The sequence below is a fragment of the Mchenga conophoros genome, linkage group LG16, assembly GCF_057382185.1.
Source record: "Mchenga conophoros isolate Kocher_MC1m ecotype Shallow Benthic linkage group LG16, M_conophoros_male_GT1.1, whole genome shotgun sequence".
Lineage (NCBI taxonomy): Eukaryota > Metazoa > Chordata > Actinopteri > Cichliformes > Cichlidae > Mchenga > Mchenga conophoros.
In genome coordinates, this window is record NC_140541.1 from 6534204 (window position 1) to 6558737 (window position 24534).

The 24534-nt window shown below is 40.3% G+C and overlaps 1 protein-coding gene across 3 annotated transcripts in view; it reads left to right on the forward strand.

Annotated features, from left to right (window-relative positions):
* Positions 1-24534, forward strand: part of plekhm3 (pleckstrin homology domain containing, family M, member 3) — a 49427-nt gene that overhangs the window by 15622 nt on the left and 9271 nt on the right. For all 3 annotated transcript variants that reach the window (XM_085249584.1, XM_085249585.1, XM_085249586.1), the window contains 3 exons: positions 9963-10108; positions 10587-10780; positions 16634-16697. In XM_085249584.1, the coding sequence (XP_085105710.1) occupies positions 9963-10108; positions 10587-10780; positions 16634-16697 (404 nt within the window). The remainder of the gene's footprint in view (positions 1-9962; positions 10109-10586; positions 10781-16633; positions 16698-24534) is intronic.

A 24534-nucleotide genomic window follows, 5' to 3' on the forward strand; every position in this document is an offset into this window, starting at 1 on the left:
AGTCTTTTACAACCATTGAATTCAAGGCCTTGTTATAGAGGTCTTATGTCTTCTCACAGGTTTTTAGCTTTCATTTTCAAGATTTTCTTTTGTGGAAATTGGTCTTAAAATTTCCCTCCCTTCCCTTAAAGTGGAAATCCTGATTTCTATGGATGTAAATGTTTTCAGTCTTCACTTCTTCTTCGTCTTCTTCGTCTTCTTCCCTATACAGTCAATTATCGAAGTAGGTTTTGGGATGTTATACAGGTTTCAGTTTGACATTTTCTCTGTTAATACCATACCACCTTTATTTATAAGGCACTTTAAAATAAACCAGGGTTCACGCTAGAGCAGGGCAATATGACCAAAAGTATTTATCACGATATACATTTGAAAATTTGCGATAACGATATAATTGACACTAGACAAAATACTTTACAACTCCACAACTTTATTAGTGCAAAAAAAAAAAAATCAATGTATTTTTACTTAAACAAGCGGCTGTTTTTTGCATTAAAGTTATATAAAAATTTAACAGTGCAAATGCAAATTCCTTGCTGACAGTTTAACCAAAAGGCATTTCCAGTGGAAATTGGCCGACATATCCTCAGCATGACCATGTAGAATATCCACAAAACTTAAAAAGAGGTTAAGCACACACAATACGGTAATATTATGTTGAAGCACAGTACGTATCACTCCGCCTACGATAGCTGTAATGCTCCGACAATCCATCAAGCGGTGCGGCTTCGTAGCTTAGCAAAGTCATACTGAAACATTTGACAGATTTTCGAGTGCCGTGTACATAAAATCGTTTCGAGGTCAGTAAACACAACCAGAGTTCATACATAAGGCACACGGGATTATAAGGGGCACTGTTGATTTTCAGAAAAATCAAAGGATTGATTTTAAGTGTGCCGTATTTTCCAAACAACACGGTAATAACGACGGCCCGCTAGCATGCTCTACCAAAAATGTGCTTTGTTGTGTATCTGAGGGACGAAAGCTAAACCAGTTCCACACCACTGAAGTTGCAGCAAACCAGTTCTGGTTCATCCGTTTCATTCAACGATCCACTTTCGCCCTTCTTATTCTCCGTCGCCGCCATGCTTTTTCCGCCATGTGCGTATGTAAACAAAGGCACTGCGCGTGCGCGTTTTACCCATATTCTATCGCAATATTTCATTTTCTTATCGTTGCCCAACATTATACCGGTATTACTGTGAATGGTGTGATATGGCCCAGCCCTAGTTCACACAGTGCTGTACATATACAAATACCATAAACAGAAAATAAAATCAAACATGTTAAAAATAGAGAATTAGGAAAAAGTAGAGTCATTAAGAGATTTAAAAACAAATAAAATAACTTCAAAATTATCCTAAAATGTACAGGTAGCCGGTGGAGTGAAATAAAATGGGGATAATGTGCTCAGACTTTTTTGTGCCAGTTAAAAGACGCTCTGCAGCATTTTGCACAACCTGCAGATGCCTAATGGACACATCACTAACACCCCAATAAAGTGCGTTACAGTAATCCAGCCTAGATGTAACAAAGGCATGGATTACCGTGTCAAAAAGCAGCCTTGATAAAATAGGTTTTATTTTGGCTAACTGCCTCAAATGAAAAAGGCTACATCTTACAACAGCCCTGACCTGGCTTTCAAGTTTAAGATCCGCATCAATTTTAACTCCCAGATTAGTAATGTTCAGTTGAACGTACTGCGCCAAAGAACCAAGATCCATAGTAGTGTCTCAGAAGTGTCACCGAAAATCCTCACTTCTATTTTTTGCTCATCAAAGCCACCCAGACCTTTATTTCACCAAGACATCTGAACAGGGAGTCTGCTGTTAAACCATTTATCTTTTTAAGAGGAAAATAAATCTGGGACTCATTGGCATAACAATGGAAAGAAATCCCATGTTTCCTGAAGATAGATCCAAGGGGGGCGTAAAACTGAACCCTGTGGACGCCACATTGAAGAGAAGCAGCAGAGGATAGAAAGTTACAAATCAACAAACGTTGGCGTGAGCTGGATAGATTTCCAACACTCTCCATCACCATCAAACTCCAAATAGTGGTATAGCTTTGAGAAGAAAGCTGCTCACTGCTCCAGCAGACATCCAGCGAAGTTGTTCCCCTGGCACATGATCAGACGTCACCAAAGATCTTATACTCTGGGCCTCTTTTGTTTACATTTTAAGTTTGACTTGTTTTATTAGATATGACGCTGTCAAGGGAAAACAAGGAAAGCGATAAGACAATAACAAGGAACACAGTTCATCAGCTGGTGGTTTCAAGTGTGGGTCCTCATTATCAAGCTTCTTCCTGGCAGCGTCACTCTTTCACTCAAAACAGTATTTGTCCATTCATTCGTCCATCCATCTTCTGTCAAACACCCTGTTAGCAAGTTCTTCCTTTTCACTGTGGCTAAGCACTTGCTCATAGTATCTTCAGATGATACTTGTATATATGGATCAAAAGCAGACAACAATTGGATGCATGCATTTGCACTTTAGGTGCAAATAGAACATTTATTTATTAATGAATCCAGCCATCCGCTGTGCAAATGTGCATCAAACCTCCATCTTTTCAAAAGACATTGACCTTTACATTTTTAGCTGAAAGTAGGTTTGGAGAATCGTTTAGCGTGCGACTACAAGACTGTAATAAGTACCTCATGTTCGGTATGCTACCTCAGCTTTCACCGTTTTCCCTTTGAACTTGTTTCAAGTCTTCTCTTTGCATATGCAGGCTGCTTCCTTATAAACATATCGAGTGAATCGTTGTTTAAAATGTAAAATATATTCAGCTAATTACATATGGGAACTGCTGCATTTTAGATTCCTTTTGAAGGAAATGGTTAGTGTTCGTTTGAAGGCTGTGACTCTCCATCACCCCATAACCCCTCGCCGCACACGCATGAGTGTGCAGACGCACACACACATTGTGCAGAGTGTGCTCTCAGGTTAGATGACCCCTGTTTTTGCGCTGGAGCACATTCTCAGGCCCCCACAGACCATGTGAATCTGTGGGACAGGGGGGCTTTGGGTGAAGTGGGAATCAGTAGATATGAGAGAAGTGAGGAAGTAGGAGGTGGGTTCACATCAAAAGACAAACAGTTTCTCTCTCTTGCGCTCTCTCTCTCTCTCATACACGCACACACACACGCCATCTTACTCATAGTACTCTCCATTTGTCCACATTTTCATTGGAGTGTTTGGTTGGTGTGAATGGGACACATCAAAGCTCAGGCTTCTCTCGTCTTTTGAGTTTTAATTCACACATGTACATAACACACACACACACACACACACACACACACACACACACACACACACACACACACACACACACACACACACACGGGTGTCCTGTCAGAGGTGTGGTTGTTTGAACCACTGGCGGGCAGATGAAAGCATGAGCCCCCTTTTTTCCCTGATGTCATCGCTCTCTCTCTCGCTCTCTCTGTAGCTCTGTGTCTCTTCCTCTCTCTCTCTCTCACTGCTAGCAGGTCAAAGTGACCCTCTCTCACTACAGAGAGCCGCAGTACAATCGGTAGACCTTTGAGCTATGTTTGAATTCCCATTCATCTTTCCCTCTGTCTCTCATTCTCTGCATCCCAAAAAGACGCATAAAAGATCAGAGACGCGAATAAAACGAGGTTGTTGCTCTGCTGATAATGAAGGAAGTAGTTAGCAGCTGAAACTATTAATAGTTACTCTGGACATTTTTTTAAAAGTAGCCTTTGAGAGGATTACAGTATTTCTGCTATTGTGGAAAAGAAATAGGCTAAACAGCTGAGAAATGTAACGTCTAGCATAATATGCTTAATAGTTTTTTGTATGATCTTATCAGTCTCTCACATTATTGTGGAGGGACTTTTGAATTGCTTTTAGATTTGGTAATGCGCATGGGATCATTGGCCTCTTTGATGACCCAGTTTGGGCCAGGCTGTAGCTGTCAGGCAGATTACCTCACATCTGTCCAATGAGGTTTTTGTGATGCTATGCTTTGTTTGGTTTTTACCAGATATTGTGCTGTGCATTATGGTCAAACTTTGGTCTCATCTTTCCAAAGGGCATTGTTCCAGAAGTGGTTTGTTCAGATGTAACTTTGCAAGCCTAAGCGGTGCTGCCATGCTCTTCCTTTCTTTTTTTTCTTTTTTTTTTTTTTTTTTAGAGAGAAGAGGCTTCCTCCTGGCAACTCTTCCAAACAAGCCATACTTGTTTGGTCTTTTGGTCTTATTATGCTGTCATGAACTTTAACATACATCTTAGACTCTACAGGCCTCAGTTAGTATCTGTTGGGGTTTTTTTCCAGTTTCTCTGAGCATTGCACAGTCTGAACATGGGGTGAATTTGCTTCTACTCCTGGGAAAATTGTGGGTTAACACACACTTGTATGCCTGAATGCCAAATCAGCAAACTAATAAAACCTCTGCTTTTATTAGAGGTGTGCACAATTTCTACTTCCATAGGAATTAAGTTGGTAAGTAAATGTAAATCATCAGCAACAGCCTTTTTCACATGATTTCACTTTCTTTTTCACATGATTATGATTTTTTTCTTGTACCTTCAAATAATAAAATATAGAATATTTGCCAATGTCATTTTTTTTGTTTATTTTTAATAGACCTATAAGATAAATTCAGTATAAATGGGTGGTTGTGATGTTAAATGCATCTGAAACAACGGTATTTGTTGAACTTATAAAAGTTAGTGGATGCAACTCTGTTTCTGTGAGTATAGGTTGTGCGGGGTGGGTCGGAGGGGACCACTAATTGGCTACACCCCTGCTATGAGCCCAGACTGTTGTTTCGCCTATTGCCTATTTTGTTCAACAGCACCTATAAATGGATTAAATTTGTAATAATACAAGAGAGGAAAGATGCAAATCCCCATGCTAGAGAGGCTAATTAAAACCTCAAATCAATATGAATTTTATTTTTTACTAAGTAATCAGTTATTCCACTAGAGATTTTGTTTTTTAATACTTCAGTTAAAATAAGCATAATTAGTGTCTTTTCATCTGCCACCTGCTAGCTACACCACCTGGTTCTCAAACTGTGAGCCGGACCCGGCTGGTGGGCATAGAGCCACTGCCAGAGGAAAAATATAGAGTGAAACTAAGCTGGATGAACGCTATTAATGTAGAGAAAGTAAACAAACAAGTTTGCAGATGGAGTCATGCGGACCTTTATTTCACTAAATGCTTTTTTCCATTAAGGATGGATAAAAGTTGCAGGTTTTTAACACATACACTCGCTGCAGGTATTTTAACAAATTTCTATTTCTAAGTGAAATAGAAACACACTTACCTACACCGGTTGGATGATTGTAAAGTCTTTCAAACTGTTATCGCTCTGGTCTACATGAAACTCTTCCACATAACCATCCTAGGTGGACAGTTTGTTTGGGATCACCCTTCTTTCTTCTTCATAATAACCAAAAAGTACAAATGTACTTTGTAGTTTGGGTGGAAATTAGCTGAGATTTTGCAGCTTTGTAATGTACAAACACTTCAAACACACACAAACAGTAGCTATAAAAAGAAGCTGCAGTTGTGCCGCTGGGTGGTATTCGTTCGGCCTGGATTTAGATGCTTCACAGTGATGAAAATATGCATCCTTGTTAAAGATATTGACCACAATCATGCTCCAATCTGCCCACTGAAACTGCTGACAAAAGTGCCTAATGGGAGAATGAGTTGACTGTCAAGGATGAAATAGTGCTGCTATTTCTATGTATTGAAATTGTAATTTATATAATTACTTTTATAAAGTCCTTACATATTTATGTATAGTCACTAGTGTGTTATTACAGTTTATTTACATGATATATACTTCTAAACCCACAGTGTCTATACTTTACATTCACTAAGTGTCCACTTTGTATTGGCTTGGATAAGAATCGCAGGTATATCTATATATAAATACTTGCTTAGACTTGATTTACTTTTTATGACAGTAAATATTCTTAAAAACACAACTTCCTAAAAGTCCAACCTTAGTTTGAGTGAGTAATGTGACGTAAAGCATACATATTTCTCATTGCTCCCAGAACACAGAAGTGCCACCTGTCCTTACTTTGATCTCTCTGCTCTTTGGTAAGAATTCCTGCAGTGTGTATGTTTTGCAGTTGTCTTGCTGCAGTTTCGAGGTTTGGAAGAGGCACAGATCAGCATCAGATTTATACGGATGGTGTTATTTGATATTTGTCATCTTCTGTAGTCCACATTGCCTTTGCTGTTGACTTTGCTTTTTGTTTAATTGAGCAAAGGACACTACAGAGTGCCCCCGCTGCTGTAGAGGTCCTTTCGCCACCGTGTGACCAGTCAGCGTGGGTGTGTTCTCTTCTTTTACTCATGATATAGAATTTGAGGTTAGGTTAAAGGTTGTTATTCGGTTTGCAAATGTTTTCAGGCTACATACATATCTGTCTTTGTTCCTCTGGTCCCAACAGCAGCACACCAAATTTGAGACCACAGTTGGCCAGAAAGCTGATCTGGTGGTCAGCCGTTTCCTCGAAGTGACATAGTGTTTCTCTGATTGTTAACCATCCCCTCAGCCTGCTGGCTGCCAACCAGCGGATTGTGGTTTTTTGGAAAGAGCATTGACCAAAACAGCAGCATGAGCTCATTGCTGTAATAAGCCTAACTAGAAGTGAGTTACACATATGTATTCAATTGTTGGCCCTTCAGTAAGATAAGACTTTATCGTTGTCTTTTGTCGAGGATTGTATCCTTGCACAGTGGTTTTGATTAAAGAAAAACAAATGCACATTGTTTAAACTTTATAAATTCTTAAAAATGGATGCTGATTTAGAATTAGAGATATGAATTAGAGACACAGCGGACAGGAAGTAAGACAGGCAAATCACGTCTGACGGTGCTTTGACTCATGTTGAGGTCATACATGTGACAGATGGAAAATCACTTTGTAAGGTTTACTCACATTTTTAATTAAAGGCAAAAGGATTGACATCCAGGGACTGCACTGGCCACTCGCTTATAGGCTCACTTATAGGAAGCTTTTCTTCCGTAGTTCAGATCTTTGTGAGCTTTGGTACATCGTCCCACAGGATACAGCGTTGTACAGAGTTGTTCACGATTCTCTTTTATCCGTTACTAATCTCTTTGATTCACAGTGACAAAGTTTAGCATTTCATCACATTCAAAGCATAAAAAAATTAAGAATTTGAAAATGTTAGAACTTTCCACCTACCGTCAGGCCGCATTATTCTTCTTATCTGTCATATATACACTTACATATTACATATGGCAAGAATTTTTAAATATTGAGGTCGGCATATGTGTAATTAATCCCACTGAGCAATAACCCAGGTCTCAGACTTGCTCTAAACACTGGGTTTCAGACGGTTTTGTTTTTTTATGTTTGGCTATGTGTGATGTCAGAGAGAGTGGATATCCTCTTCTCTGACTTGCTCTTTAAATAATAGCCAATCAGAAGAAAGCTGGCTTAAAGGTAGGGAGAAGAAAACTTAAGCAATAAATGAACTGAATAGTAAAATATATTTTAAAAAAAAGATTATTTTGATCTCAGAATCAAAGCTTCTAGTGGAGTACTAGCTGGGCCTGGTTTTCCATTCTTTTTGTGAGTGAAGCTCCCAAATTAATGTTTTTTATTTTGGTTAGATAAAGAAGGAGCTCAGCTCTGAATGCTGATTGAACCATTGTCTGCCTTTTTTCAGATTATTGTCTGTGATAGTTGTCTTTATTGTCTGCCATCATCTGCGCTTGTTTGATCTTACTCTTCTCTTTCACGCAGTCCCTTCTTTCCTCTCATCTCTCAATAGCTTTTTACTTATTATGTCTTTGTTTTCCTGTTTTCCTCTCATTCAGCCTGCGCTTCTTGTGTTAAAGCAGAGCTGACAAACACGCTGACACATGTCCCTCTTCCACTGTTTTTCCTTTTCTTTTTTCCGTAGCTTCCTAAGCCTGTGTTTTCCTAGATAACAATCTTCAGGATCTTTTCTTCTGTGCCTCTCCTCATTTGCTGTTTTCCTCCAGGCTCTGTGTCCGCTAAGATGGTGCGATAAGAGACACCTGTTGAACTGCTTCAGCGCTCAACTGTTTGGGTGCGCGTGATCAGAGAGCAGGGCCGGGTGTTTGGGTGAAGAATGAACTTTAAAGAGCCTGGAAGACAAAGCAGAGTGTGGAAGCTATCAGGCTGAATAGAGCAGAGAATCTGTTGGTCTTTTAGGTCTGCAGAGCTCCTTGTAAATGGAGTCTGCTGTGTTGTGGCTACTGGGAGAACCAGGATTCTGTTATCTAGGGATTACCTCAAATCAGTGAGGTGAAGATTTTGGATAGAAGATGCACTAAATGGGAACTATCAGGATCATCTTTCTGAAGAATGCATGTGTGGTTTCAGGAGTTTCTGTGTTGCAGTGGAGATCAGCACAGGCTCCCTCAGCCAAAAACAAGAGGGATATTGTTGCTGTAGTGCATACTACATTAGGCTCTGTGGATACGCTTAAAGATATTTCACTACAACGTAAATATAGTTTAAAATACCAAATGTATTAAACGTTTCAAGATGAAATTCTTCTATTAAAAGCAGTAAAAGGCACAGGAACCAAACTAGTGTGTATGAAGTTTTTACAAAGCTGAGCAAACATACAGAGAAGAAGTTTTCATCATCATTCCACACACATTTGTGAACACCATCAGTGGCTTTATACTTGTTTTGAAAAGTCACTGGAAAGCATGATAAAAAGCACCCATTATACCCACTGTGGCATAAATATGGAGGCAGTCTCTCTGGAAGCTGCTCGCAGTGTTTATTCAAAATGTGACAAACGGTTGTGTAATGAGTGAAAGAGTGAAAGTCTGGCTCAAGAGCTTGTTTATTTGCGTACCTCCAAACACAGGCACTGCATGAACTTTGCATGAACAACTATTTCAGTTTTGCTAGCCCCACCCTACAATGTCTGTCCACACACACAGCTACACACACACACCCACTTTGTTATGCCCTAGTCACACTAAAGAAAACGGTGGTTGTGGACCACAGCACGACCCAAGTTATAATGACGGTGTGCAATCAGCTTCTGATCTGGATGCCTTTTGAACGATTGGTTTGAAGCCGAGGGCCAGGTCTGCGATCACTCGCAGGCAGCTGTTGTCTTCAGAGTGGCTTTGGTTTGTCAAGATAACACAACCTCAAAACATCACAACATCAAAATGTCAGAATAAAAAACATAAAAAAGGAACGACAAGTTCATGAACTGTGTCTAAGGTCCACTTCACTGTGACATCATATTATTTATTATTTTGCAAGAAAAACATTTGACCATTATGTAACCATAATTCAGGGATGGATAAGAGATTGTGACCATATTTCACATTTGGTTAAACCGAGTGACACTGATCTTTGGTCCTCACCCATTAATTGCTTTCAAGGTATTCACTACATATACTATGAGTGAACAGGCATGGATATAAGCCTGCCTGGTTGTCAGAGGTATAAAACCTGCAAGGTGATAATTTAAGTTTGATTATCTGTGTTTCCTGATCCAATGGATTACCTTATCGGGGTCAGAGCATCTTGTCAAATAGAGGCTATCTTGTTTATTATCTACAGGTTTACTTGGCTGGATTAGCATGGCATTTAGTGTGGGGCAATAAACCGATACATATTAACACCAACCAATTTGCATTACAGCCTTTGTGCTCTCTCTCAGGGCTCGTCTTTGTCTGCTTCAGTGCACTTTTAACACCAAGTGTGTGCAATACTAATTAGCCCATGATAACAAATACAGCTACAGATATGGATCTCTTTAGTGAAGCTGCAATTTGATGATATGTGAGTCAGAGACAATAAAAAAACACTTTTGGATTAAAATGTTTTGGGACTGAAAAGCAAATTGTGTGACTTTGAGTTGTCCTGATAGCATTCAGACACACTAAAGTACCAAATTTGAAGGCACACATATACTCATCAATGACTTCCTCCTCAGGTTGTCAGCGTCCCATTGGTCTGTCCAGAGGAAAGGCGAAGGTTTGTTACTATAGTGGCTGGTACTACTGCCAAAGCTGCCATCAGGACAACTCTTTCCTCATCCCAGCACGCCTGCTGCACAACTGGGACACCAGCAAGCACAAGGTATGAAAGCATACACACAGAAATATGAAAGAAAAAACAAATTTTTAATGCAGAATCATTAGAGGAGGGGCTTTGGGGCTTAAAAAGCCTTGTCATGTTTTAGCTTATAGTATACTGTAAGACTACTGTTAAAGATCTGCAGGTTTCCAGTAAGTACTGGAGAAAAATTGATCCTATCACATCTGTACGCTAAATATTAAGCTACTGCCAGAAAGCGTGGTCTTAGATTTGTGTTCAATATGGGATTATTTTTCAACTAGCCAACCATACTTCTTTTACTGACTCCAGCCCCCCACATTATTAGCAATTAATAGAAAAAGCAGAAAATGGCTACTGTAGCTCTGGGCGGGGGGTAAATAAAATTAGCCACCCAGGTTTTATCTTGTTCTATCTTGTCAAGCATTAAAGTCTGAGCTCAGGATTATCCCTCATATGTCAGTGGTCTTTGATGCAGTCATTTTAATGTAAACTTTTCCAGGTGTCCAAACAGGCCAAGGAGTTCCTGGAGTTTGTGTATGAAGAGCCACTGCTGGACATCCAGCAGCTTAACCCCTGTCTGTATGAACACTGTGAGCCTCTGAGCACAGTCCTGCGTCTCCGTCAGCAGCTCCAGTCACTGCGGGCCTACCTGTTCAGCTGCCGAGCAACCGTTGCTGAGGACCTCAGACGAAGGTATGAACACTGTGGGACTGAGATGCATTTCTGTAGCCCAGCAGTTATTTACTTTATGTGAGCAGTAATGAGGAGGTACGCAAATATTTTACAAATTGAAATGTCTCGTGCTGATTGACCTGAAGAATTTTGCAAGAAAATTAAATTCATGTAATGTCTCTTAAATGCAAGTACAAGCCGATACCCCGACCCAGCCTTAACTCTTCACCCCTTGAAAGCCGACTAAGAGAAAGCCTTGAAGCCTTTTTCTGAACTGAGTGGTTTCTGTCATTTTTAAGGCCAGCTTATAGAAAAAAATGACTGGCTGTGAATCAGAAGTTAGTGAGGGTGGTCTCTCCCCGGAAAAGCCTGGAAACTACTCTAATGTAATATATCCTGAGTTGTCAAAACTCATCATTATGAGAACTGGGGAGGTGGTCAAATGTCATGTTTATGGAGGAAAGAGCTAAGTTGTTTGAACTAACCGAGAAGCTTATCAAGTTATATGGCTAAATGTAAAGGAAGGAGGAAAACATGAGACAAAACACGATCCTTTAAGGAAGCTCTGCTCAGATGAATATGCAGAGATTATTTAAAAATAAATGTTCCACATCAGAAACCTTAATAATGCTTTATGACTGACTGTTATTTTCTCCTTGCGTGACGTGCACATGCTCATATGTGTGTGTCTGAGTCCATATGTATATATTATCATAACTTTTATCTGCATGCATTCCTTTGTGTGTGTATAGACTGTTTATACATTAAAGACATGTGTCTGTGTGTGTATATGTCGATGTGTGTGATGGTCAGGGGGGACGACTGTTTATGTGAGTGGGATCACACACTGAAAGCCTTGTCTGTGCAGTGATGGATGCTCCTTGCCCCGGTCTGGTTCACTAACAGAGCATTCCTAATGGAGAAGCAGCACATAGATTTGTCATACTTTAATGTTGGCAACAAATAAGATGAAAGTCTATAAAAATATTTACATGTGGAGATGAAATGCATGATTCATCAGTTGGTTAGTGGGCAGAAAAACACTGAAATATGCATTCGGATCATTGATTAAGTGAGCTATAAATAGTTTTGCATTTAAAATCAAGAGGAAATTGTAATATGACTTATATTTTAATAGGGCAATTTAAATAGTGATCAACCCAAGTCTGCGTTTTCTTATAGTTTCCTAGCTGATTATTTAGAGCAGAAACTAGATTTGATGGATGCTACAGTCACCATAATGCAATGTAAGCCTAACATTCATATAAATCTGTTTCTAACATTTTAAAATAGGAAATCGGGATCACAAACTCAACTTCCAAAAAAAAAAAAAAAAAAAAAAGCATTTCAGTCATGCCGTAGTAGTCAAGCCGAGCAGCATCGTGGCGCTCTGTGTTTACTTCTGTCCCATTAGCTTGTGCCGGCCAGTGCCCCGTCACTTCCAAACACTGCAGGATTGATGAGGGCCATGGCGCTAAAACCTTTCCGTAGTCATTAGTTTATTTCAGGGGATCTGAAGAGATATGCTATGGAAACACAATCACACAAGGAACCACACGGGGCCCTCAAAGCTGTGTTTGTGGCCCTGTGCAGTGGTTCTCGGACACTATGAGAGGTTTGCACAGGAATCTTTGGCCCATGTCTGTTAAGGTTCTCAGTCATCCAGGTCATTGTAGTCAAAGGAGCTTGGAAAGAAAAGCCATCTATGTCCACTGTGAGCGACCATCTTTGAACAAAGGCGATGGTTTACGACCCCAACTCTCTGCCATCTATAATCCAGTTTTGAGTTCCCTCCCCAGACGCCTTAACGCCCACTCACATCCTGGGCCATCTGACCTCAGGAATTCGCATGATAAGGTGGGGCCAGGTTTCACAATGAACACACCCGAAACTCTGGCTGATTGGGACCCACACCCAGTTTCACACCTTGGCTCAGGCAATTAGAGGATCACCAGGGGGTCCTTTTGTCCCTCTGTGGGGGGTTACTCCCACTAGGTTTATATCTGGGACTCTCCACCATTTGACCTTAGAACTGAAGAAGCTTCTCGGATGAGAGGTGAAACGTCTTCAAGCAACTTAAAGAAGTCCAGAATCTTTGGCCCACTTAATTTCCTCTTTATAGCGTTGCCTTGAGTATATTGAGTTGCCGGTTCATTTGTTTATGCACAATCCTCTTAAGAGCCCAACACAGCATTTAAGTCAGGTAAAGATCTAACTAAGGACTTTGACTGGACCACTGGGACTCTTCAATTTGTATTTTTTTTTAATTTTTTTATTTCTGAGATTCTGTTGAAGATTTGCGTCTGTGCTTTGGATTATTGTCTTGTTGTAGGACCCAGTTTGGCCAAGCTTTAACTGTCAGACAGATGGCCTCACATTTGACTCTAGACCAGCGGTCCCCAACCTTTTTTGTGCCACCGACCGGTTTATGCCCGACAATAATTTTACGGACTGGCCTTTAATTAAGGTGTCGCGGATAAATACAACAAAATACAACTAGTACCGGTACCGAAAAAAGAAGATTTATTAATAACACACGTGAAAAGACCCAGGAAAACAGAGTTAACGATAAAAACGATAACAAAATAACGCTGAAAACCGATAAAAACCCTGAAAACCATACATTTCACACCTGAGCCTCAACTACTTACCAAACGACTCACGGACCGGTACCGGTCTGAGGCCCGGGGGTTGGGGACCGCTGCTCTAGACTACGTTGGTATACAGAGGTATTCATGGTGGAATCCATGACTGCAAGGTGCCCAGGTCCTGTGGCTTCAAAACAAGCCCAAATCATCACCCCTTCACCACAGTACTTGACAGTTGGTATGAGTTGTTTGTGCTCATATGCTGTGTTTGATTTTCACTAAATGTGGTGCTGTGCATTATGAGCAAACATCTCCACTTTGCTTTCATCTCTTCAGATGCAAGTTTGCGATCCAAAGCAAAGCTTTCCGAGAGCAGCTCTCTTCTGGCAACCCTTCCAAACAGTCTTTTTTTTAAATTGTTGGTCATGTCTGCCCCTCCCTTCTTGCTCTGCCAGAAGTTTCTTCCTATTAAAAGGGTTTTTTTTTCCTTACCACTGTCACCATGTACTTGCTCATGGGGGGGATCTGATTGTTGGGTTTTGCTGTATTGTTATAGGGTCTGTGGTTTACTAACATAAAGTGACTTCCGACTGCTGTTATGATTTGGCACAGTATATTAATAAAACTGAATAGAATTAATTTTATTAATTCTGAGATGTAGCTTGCTTTTGTATTTTCTCTGAGCGTTGCCTGATCTTACCCTGGGGTGAATTTGTTAGGACGTCCACTCCTGAGAAGATTGTGGGATTGAACACACTTGAATGCTCCAGACCGGCAAACTGCCAAAACTACTTTTATAGAGATCATCACACTTTCTGATGATCAGTTAATGAAATGCATTTGATTAGCACCACTTGGCTGCTACGTATTCTTTTGATAATAATACATTTTATTTATAGGCGCCTTTCAGACCCTCAAGGTCACCTTACAGTAACACGTAAACAATACCATAAAAAACATAAGAAAAATGTATATATAACAAACATGGTAGATAAAATTTAGACATAAACAGTCATAAAAGTATAAAGTATGCAAGCAGTAAGGGTGTGCTTACTTTTTCCACAGGACTGCATGTGGACATGACAGTGTGTTCTTTTTCCAATGTCTGTACACGATTAGGAAAACTAATGGTATTGTTTGCTCTTAAAATATGTTAATCATTGAAATAAACTCAAAATGGCAGAACACGTATAGATTTGATGTTCCAGTCACTATTTCATGATTCCTTGTGCTGCCACTTATCAGTGAAGAGTGATGTAAAGTTAAACAAGTTGTGGTGAAGAAGAAGAAACTCACAGGGGTAAAATGCAGACCACAGGTGAAAGCTTATGCTTATCTTTGGTTACACAGATAATTTTCCTTCATTGTATCAAGTAACATAGAATCTCTGTATCCTAATGCCTGGCATTATCGTATCAACATATCGATAGTACGCTTGTCTGAGAAGTGCTTTAATTCCCGTCTGTACATACAACATTGTGATGTCCTTCCTGACTTCAGTGGGGATGTCATGGAGTTACGTGCAGGTTGCTGTTCTTGCGTTAGTAACTCAGGAGGCTGTGTGATGGACAAAAATGTAAAGCTTCACGTAAGTTGTATCAGCACTTCCCTGACACTTTGTCAACATAAAAAGACATCCAGAGGTTTAAAAGATAAGCTTGTTTTTGCCTCGAGATGCTGCTTTGTTTGCTCCATGTTGTAATTTGTTGGTTTGTCCACTACTTACACATAGGAACATACTCGTTTGCACAACTTCTTCCTACATCTGTACACAGACCTACTCAGGTCAGACCCACCTTCAGTACACAATAATAATCACTGAGGGATAACAGAATTTAATAAAAGGTGTGTCAGTCGGAGTGGAAATAGCCCAGAGGATATCGAAATAAAATATAGAATTAGATCCTATCAGGTCTTGCACAAATACTGTCAGTTGTTGGCATGTGTGTACATATGTGTACATGAATTGGTGTGTGCTCTTGCTAATCTAAAACATATTAGTTCTCAAGTCTTTTTATCAAGATCAGCACACACTTTGAGGGTGTGTTCATCCGCACATGGACGACACAATCTGTGTGTGTGTGTGTGTGTGTGTGTGTGTGTGTGTGTGTGTGTGAGAGAGAGAGAGAGAGAGTTTCTATGAATGCTGATGTGGTAACCATTGGTAATGTTCCAAACAGAGCAGTTTATCAGTGGTGCCTATCACCATGAGGCGTCTACTTCACCCATGCACTCAACCTTATGTTTTAATGACACTCAGCACAGCTTTAGACATGATTTAAGGTGGTGCCATCCTTCTTAGAGGTCTGAGAGGAGGCCTCATAGCACACTCGTGTGTTTTTCCTGATTCGTGAGGACATTTGTTGGCATAATCCCTCTGTAGCCCCCCACAGTAACCTTGAACATTGCAGCTAAATGTCTTATGTTCTCACTAAACACAACCTAATTCTAATCTTAAAGATTTCACATTTCCTCATCCAGCAACTTTAAACTAAAACAAACCAAAATAAATTGTTGGACCAAAAACACACACACACACACACACACACACACACACACCACACCTCTGCCGTCTGTTTCGTCAAACACTACTGAAGGAAATGAGAAAGCTTTTGCCTCTAGATTAATATTATTACTTTGTTTAGCAATCACTGCACTGAATGGCTGGTGGTTAAACATTAAATGTGCTCATAATGGGCCCACAGAGCTTGATCATTCTGTTCTTATTTATACACTTAGATGACTGAGTGTATTGCAGTAAAACTCCCTCGCATGGTTTTATTAGAAGCCAGTTTAAGATTTAACTTGAATTCAGTTTGTGTGCAGTAATGCTAGTAATTGTTGCCATGACATAAACAATAGTTGGTTAATGTCATGGCAGTGGCTTTTTTATGATGCTGCAGGATTCTAAGTGTCTCCAGTGCAAAGCATACTGTGTGTTTTATTCATGCATCTTATAATTCATCAAAATGCTACATGACTAATATTAAATACTTTGAAGGGTCAGCAGTATAATCGCCGGTACCCCGTCTCAGTTTTGTATATTGTAGCATGTAAGTATCATAAATCTCTCATGCACGGTGTAAACAACATCAGGCTCTACCTTGCTGTGGGATGATCTTTGTGAGATTCATCACAAAGCAAACATTTTTTTAAATCCAGATTTTCTCTTTTTTCCGTGGTCAAAAGAGAAGAGTTGGAGTATCAGCATCACTGTTTAAACCTGATAAACTGTTTGTATAGAAAGTGACGGACAAATGGTTTTTTGTTGTTGTTCTTTCAACAGGATTTTCCCCCGGGAATACCTCCTACAGCACATCCACCTGTACTCCCTGGCTGACCTGCAGCAGGTACATGCACACATCCAGAGCTACATGCACACAGAATAGGATGCATAAACTGTGACTCTGTGTGACAGCATTGCTCTTTGACTTGGATCAGTCCTGTTTCTGTGTCAAGTATCTCTAATAATAATCAAAAAAAGCTACCACTCATGTGCCATCTGTGGAAATGCACGCAGCTCTCCTGCTTGCCGATAGATTCTGCTGCTGCAGATATATGATAAACTCAGAATGTGTTCTTGAAGCTGGAAGCTACAAAATCATTTCAGCACCCATTAATATTTTGTTAAAACTCTGGATTGTGTTCAATAGTGGTATATTTGACTAAACCACAATGTTTGTAATAGACTTAAAATTGAGTAGAAGAAAGCATACAGTCCATCAACAGGCCACCTAAAATGTCAGCGCTGAACTGAGCTGCTTGCCACATTTTTAAATTATGTATTTTCGTGTTTGAATACAAATTGAAGGTTTAACGTAGAATAAGGCATAAAGCATAGATTATAGGCTTGAATAAACTTAAATAAACAAGTAAAGCAGCATTTGGTTTATCAGTGTCTGTTAGAGAAACAGATTATGATGCTAAAAATGACATTTTCAGTCTGTGTCAATCGTAATATGGTGACCAGTGTTTGAAAAAACTATTTTTTTATGCTTCATTCATTGTTTCATTAGTCATTGGAAGGTATGTTCCTTTATTATCAAGAGCACACAAACATTTGCAAATTTTAATGTCATAGCAGATAGAAGCTGTGAAAAGGAGCTCATTTAGCGATCAAGTCTGCACATGTTCACCGCTCATACGACTCGGCTCAGAGATGGGTTTCATTCATTACCAAAGTCATACACTGAATTCCCAACGCAGGAGCTATTTACTAAAGCAGCAAATATGTATTAATCCACTACTAAAAATAGACCTCAGCAAGAGTCGATGAACTGCAGCTGAGAGCAGCAAACAGGGACGTGACTAACACATTGGTGTTTTCCTCTTTTCGTCTGATTTGCCAAAAGGTTGTGTTGCGTTTAAGTAAACACAACCTTTCCTTTGTTTCTTTGGCGAGTGTCCGTGTCATAACAGTGATAAGAAAGGGTGATATCCTCCAGCAGCCTCATTTGGAGACTTTAAGTATCCAGATTGAGAAAACAATGGTCTGGCATCTTATCCTCATGACTCTGCATTATTACTCTGCAGTAACAAAGAGACTTTGGCATTTTAGTGAATCACCAGATTTTCTCATTAAATTACAAACGCTTATATCTGTGAATGAGTTTAAAAGTCGTCATGTCTTTTTGAAATTATCAATGAGGAGATTTTAAAGAGATTTGCATAGATTCTTATTTTTTTCTTTATTGCGGCCTTTTTTAGCACAGAGTTGCCGGACTGAGTTGGGGGGGGGGTCAGAGGAAAGCGACCACAAATGACTGAAAAGTTCTTTTGTTTGTCATTATGTTCATTATGTTGTACCCTGCCCCATTTTTTTTCTTTCATCCTGCTCTACTCAGAGCTTGGCCACAGACTCTCACGGTGAAAGAGATTGGAGCCCCCCCTCCGCCTCCACCTCCATCTCCACCACCTCCTCCTCCACTCCCACACTCTGTGTCTCTCTGCTTCACTAATTGGTCACATTCAGAATCAACAGGCAGAAAAACAAAGCGTGACATCCTTCCATTCTTCTAAACATCGCCTTGGCCTCACACACGCTCAGCACACATGTGTTGAGTGTGTGTGTGTCTGTGTGTCTTTTTCCTGCTTAAACTCTGATTTTCTGTCATAAACTCTAAACTGGGGATTTTGAATTAATTTCAACAATGTGTGTCTTTGGGAGAGAGTGCACTGCTCCCTCTCCCCCTCTCTCACCCTTCCTCCCACAGATTCTTGAGCACTCTGCCTCTTAATTGGTTTTCCATATTAACAAGCTTGTTTCTTTTGATTCGCCTCCTGAATAAAATGACACTCTTAATCAACGTGGCTTTTTTTGTTCCACCCCAGAGGTCAGTGAAGGCTCAACTCCCCTGGCTAAAGCCCGGGACACACCAGTCTTTTTTTTTTTTTTAAACCTCCCAACAAATAGCCTCCACCCATATCCCCTATTAGAGGCCCATTGGTTTTGTAGAAGCCATATGTGTTTGTCTAAGGATGCTCTGCACCATCCCTCTGCTTGCTTTAAGGATGGTTTCTAGGAAAGAAAAATGCTTGTGTGTACGCAGACAGCAGGCTTCCCACAGTGACACCCTGGCATTCCCTGTATGCCAGGCATGCCTCTCCACTCACACTTGTCCAGGCACACAGAGGCCTCTTGAGGAAGTGCTATATGTTCTCCGGAAGATTTCTCCTCATGCCTTTAATTGTAAGGGGAGCTTTAACCTCAAATATTCAAGCAATCCACATAATAAGAGCTATTTTTGTTAAGAGATTGCACAATGCTAATACTGGTCGCTATACAGTTTCTTAGACTATATGTGACGATTTATGATGTCTGTGGAGGTTTTTGAGTGGCAATGCCATGGGGCAGGTTGATAAAATGTATGTAATTAAAACACAGCTGCTATCTAGCTGTTCCTTGTGAGATTAAAATGTCAATCAAAGCCTATTTCATAGAGACCTGCAGTTGTATTAATCCCTTGTCATGGTAAATCTGGCTTTTGTTGTCCCAAACACTCCTAATAAAAAAGGTTAGCGGTAATTTAGAAACTGTGATCCATTACAATTTCTACAAATGTAGATTTTTAAAGGCTTCTGTTGTCTCTGTTGCGATTTCCCTTTAACAATCATCACTTATGGTGTGCATACGTTTGAAGATGCAGTATGTAAAACTGTTGGTTTTTAAGCCATGATTGATTGCCATGATGTTTGTTACTTCATTAGACGTCTGTGTGTTGTGTAGCAGAAATATAACCTGTAGCTAATGCTGGCCTGCACATCAACATTGGGGAAGTCTTTGTATTTATTTTTTTCGTATAGTCCATGGTTACTGTCAGTCATGTCAAGTAAGGGGGTGTCTGTCTCGGTGCGAGTGGCACTCTAGAGCCACACTAGAGTAAAATTAGGACAGCAACCTCCTTGCAACTAGAATTGGTAGCTGCCACATGATCACAACTATCAATGCAATCACGGGGGGGACAGACCGACAGCAAGTAGCTGAGGGTGCTGCCTGCTCAACCAACTGGTTGCCCAGATTGCAAGGCAGTTCACAGTTAGGAGGCAACCTGTCACAAACAATAATGGTCTTGCTTGGCTGACTGCAGTCACGCTTAGTTTTAGATTTGTGAGTAATTGTCATCTAGCTTATAAACGCAGACAGATTGAATGCAACATGTTGGCAATCTGTGTGAGTCTGCACTCATGAGGTCTCTTTGGAGCAATGAGGTCCAATCTCACTTGGTTGTCCACTGTTTGTATTGTGGTCATATTCCTATTTAAAAGCAAAGTTGTGAAGCACCTGTGCCATTTTGCAGTTAAATGGCTGTCCCGCACCAACTACCTGACTATTGCTGGAGGAATTTCTGAATTTCTGTTTCAGTTCTATGAATTTGTAGCTGGATTCTTAATCTAAGTAATTCATATGAATCACAAACAGATTGAGACATTCAGTCACAAACTGGTTGCAGACTCATTCTGTCTTATTGTCGCCTTGATGCACCAAAGTTGCTTTCAAGACAGCAGATGATTGTGAGGGATCACAGATCTTGTTTTTGTCTTCGAAGCTGTCAAAGGCAGCAAGATCAGTCTAGTGCCTCTCATGACGTCAAGGGCTCGAGGCTTTGTCCCCGCGGCAAGCCAAGGTGTGTTTCCTACGAGCAAATCAAGTAGCTTGGTTAATTTTTAATCCTTTAAGAGGCTAAATCATCTTTTTTCTACTATCGCTGTGTGCCTTAGTAGAAAATAAATAGAATGATGTCACTAAAGAGTAAAGTATTCTATTGTGCCATTAAGGTTGGATTTTTAAACTAAAAAGAAATAAAAGCATCAGAGAAACACGTTTCTTACATCTGCTCAGCCAGAAGATTACTTGGAAGTCTGGGGATTTTAGGGGAATCTCCTGAGAAGACAGACTCTACCATCCATACACTGACATCCAACATACGTCAGGTTTTCTGTGTGTGTGACACAGAGAGAGGAGAGAGGGTGCTATCCAAACAGATCTCACTCTGGTCTTTCCAGCCATGTAATCCCAGCTGGCTTTCTAGTGTCTCAATGGAGCTGCGGTAGTGTGTGTGTGTGTGTGTGTGTGTGTGTGTGTGTGTGTGTGTGTGTGTGTGTGTGTGTGAGGGCGAGTGAGAGAGGAGGGCAGGCGAACGGCTGTTTAACAGCAGTTTTAGGGGATTAGGAGGTTTTGGAGCACAAAGACTCTGCATGGAGCAGAGAAAGAGGTTCAACTGGAGGGGGAGGAGTTTAAGAGGAGGGATGGAGGGAGAGGAGGTGAAAAGTGTGTGTGTTTTCTGGGAGGGTTTTTTGGAGGGAATGAGGGTTAAATAGGTGAATACTTCTACAGCATTGCTCTGTATGCTGAAATGAATTCTGATAGTGCTTCATGTTGTTTTTTTTGTTAACTATAATCATGAGGACCTTTGCACATTCACTGGTGTAGACGTTCATGGTGACTGGCTTGCTGGGGGATGGACTAGCAGCTTGTGAGCTGCCATTCAGTCTCATTGTTCTAGTTGGCAGTTCAAGCTATTAATGTCACTTACCTTAAGTATGAATTATGCTCAAATTCCAATTTTTAGACAGCACTTTTAACTGAATGGTTCCAGGTTTATTTATTGAAACTAAACTCAGGAACTAGTTTCTTTTGTAAGGAGGTGAAAAGGGAAACTAGAGAATTTTGATTTGAAGATAACTGAATGTACTGTACTTTATGTTCTTTTTAATAATCCCAATAATTTCCCAGTTTGTTTTGCTCTGCAGTATATTTTTTGTATATTGAGACAGAAGTTGGTCGGTCCCTAAGCGACCATTAAAGACAGCTCTACTGGTTCACCCACACACTCTGGACGGTCGTCAATATTTGGCTTCATTGTTGTTCTGCCCAAGTTGGAAGTTCTAGTCTAAATAATTACCCCACAGTGACCTTGCTGGTCTCAGGGCTTCCGGTATAACTAATAGAAGTGTCGCTGTATATTTCTGGAAGGCTTTGACAGCAGGGACCTAAATGTGATTAAAGTCACTGAGAAACCAGTTTGCTGTAATTCATTTGAAACAGTAATCGTTTTAAATGAAGAAACTATGGGCAAGAAATAGAAATGGATTTCCTTGTTTTCTTTACGTTGCCTTTATATTCTTCTTCTTGCATATTTATTTCTCACTCTACATCCATCCATCCATCTTTCTGTGCCTTCCTCTTTTCCCATCATCCCCCAAGAGAACCAGCCAGTCACCAGAGCTGTGCTGCCAGTCGTTTGATTCTGCCCAGTGCAATTATAGTGGGCCTTAATTACTGAGCTTGTCAGCCTCCATCAGGAGAGCCATTTGTCATGTGGACTGGGCTGGACCGGACTGAGCAGGCCTACTTAGGTTTGGTGTGGGGGGAGAGGGACACACAAATCTGTGTGCCACTCTCGGTACCTGTCCGCTCGTCTGTCCGTCTGGAAACATTTTTATTTTCTGACTGTTGTTACGTTCTCCCTAACATTAACTTAGGCTGCATTTTGGTTCCACCGTTTTGGTACTCTTAACATTTTTTAAAAATCATGTCGATATCGTCATAATGTAAAGTGTATTTAAATTAGTTATTAATTTTCCTAATGTTTACATTTTTTTTTTTTTTACTTGGATGTAATATTCTTTGACTCCTCTCATGCTGCTTAGCTTAAATTCTTTCTTTCCCTTTTCCACATCTAAAGTTCTCCCCGTTGAGTCTACTGGTCACAAAAAATTATATCACCAGTCTCGTACTTGTTTTTCTAAGATGGCTTCAAAAAGCCGAGCACCTGCATATAACCCACATTTTGTTCTCTTTCCCATGGACTGTATTTAAACGATGGACAAAGCCACAGTGAACTCACCCACAGGTTTTGTAAGCTACAATTTTCAAGCCTCACAATTAGCATTTCTGTGTTTTTTAAAACCAGATGTGAACATATTTGGATGGTAGAGCTTGGTGGTTATCAGCTGGTGGAAACAAAATGGAGACTTCTTGCACTACTTCAGCTACTTCTGGTGTGGCAGAGATGAACAAGGGTCTAAATAGGCTGAAGCTCCACAAATAATAGTGTATTATTTGATCAACATGATTTTTGGTGGGTTTTTTGTTTTGTCTTGTTTTTTTTTAAGTACCATGTTGATCAAGTAAAACTGTTTTTCATACCAGAAGTGTTGCTGGAGCTTCAAACCCTTTAGAGCTTTGTAATCATATATTGTTCTTTAATACAGTCAAACATTCAACAAGAGAAAAAGGCATGCATAAAGATGTTTATTTCTGCTCTAAAGTTTTGAAGTTTTCTTCAACTGGTCATAACTTGAAGTGGCCAGTAAAGTTTTTGGTGGCATTTTTCAGGCCTGGAGGTTACCTCTCGACCTTTTTTTAAGATGGTAAAATTACTAGAATGAATCCTGTTGTTAGTTAAATATTGGTCCAAGGCATCAGGCTCGATTTCATCCAAAGACTAATCATTTTGTATTTTCTTTATGTTTGTAAAGGTACCCTATAGGTTTTTAAATCCATTCAACTTAATGAATGTCTTTGCTTTGGTCCTGTGACTCAGTGCAGAGGGAATCACTGTACCTCAGTGTGCTGGGTTTCCTCTGTGTAAGTGTGGTTTCTTCCTCCTCTCTACGTCTCTCATCCTCTCGTCCTCATCGTCTAACAAACAGCATGAAGGAGGTTATAATTGGCAGGTCCAGAGCTCTGCCAGGTGGAACCACTTGTATCTGAATACAGGCTCTCGCCCTCTCTCAAGATCTCTCTTGTATATTGAATCTGCTACTCTTTCTCTTACTTTCTACTCTGTTTTTTTCGATTAAATTTCTCCCTCTGTCTTACATATCCTGGGTTATTAAGCTTATAGCACTGTCTGCACTGTTAACAAGGTACAGCAAAGCTTGAAGCCATGTTGAGTTGTTATATCTGTTAAGAGTCTGTACACCCTTTCTGTGCAGTCTCTCATCGTCTATTCACGACTCCACAACTCGAGCCCCCCACTGCTAAGCCCCCCATCCCTCAGTTCTTTAAGGAACTTGCCAAGCGTTGCCATCAAAAGTTGTTCACCTCATACACTGTTTGCCTTACTTCCTTTAGTTTCCTGTCTTGTTTTGCTGCCTTTTCACCAAGCATTCAACTTTGTTTTGGTCCTTTTTGAATGTGGCGTCGCATTAGTTTCCTCATTTGTCATTTCCCTCCATTCCCCCATATTACTTTCAGACATGTCTTTGCCCCAGATCAACTGCACTTTCTAAAACTCAGCTGAATTTGCTAAACAATCTTGGGGGAAGCCAACACATCCTTGCCCCAAGATGATCTTGAAACATTTGAAGGGACCATTTTAAGAAAGTACTGCTAGGTACATACGCACATGGCGGCGACGCAGAATGAGAAGAGCAAAAGCGGATCGTTGAATGAAACAGATGAACCAGAACTGGTTTGTAAAAATGCTGCAACTTCAGTGGTGTGGAACTGGTTTAGCTTTTGTCCCTCAGATACACAACAAAGCACTATTTTTGGTAGCGCATGCTAGCGGGCCGTCGTTATTACCGTGTTGTTTGGAAAATACGGCGCACTTAAAATCAATCCTTTGATTTTTCTGAAAGTCGACAGAGCCCCTTATAATCCCGTGTGCCTTATGTATGAATTCTGGTTGTGTTTACTGACCTTGAAACGATTTTATGTGCACGGCGCTCGAAAATCTG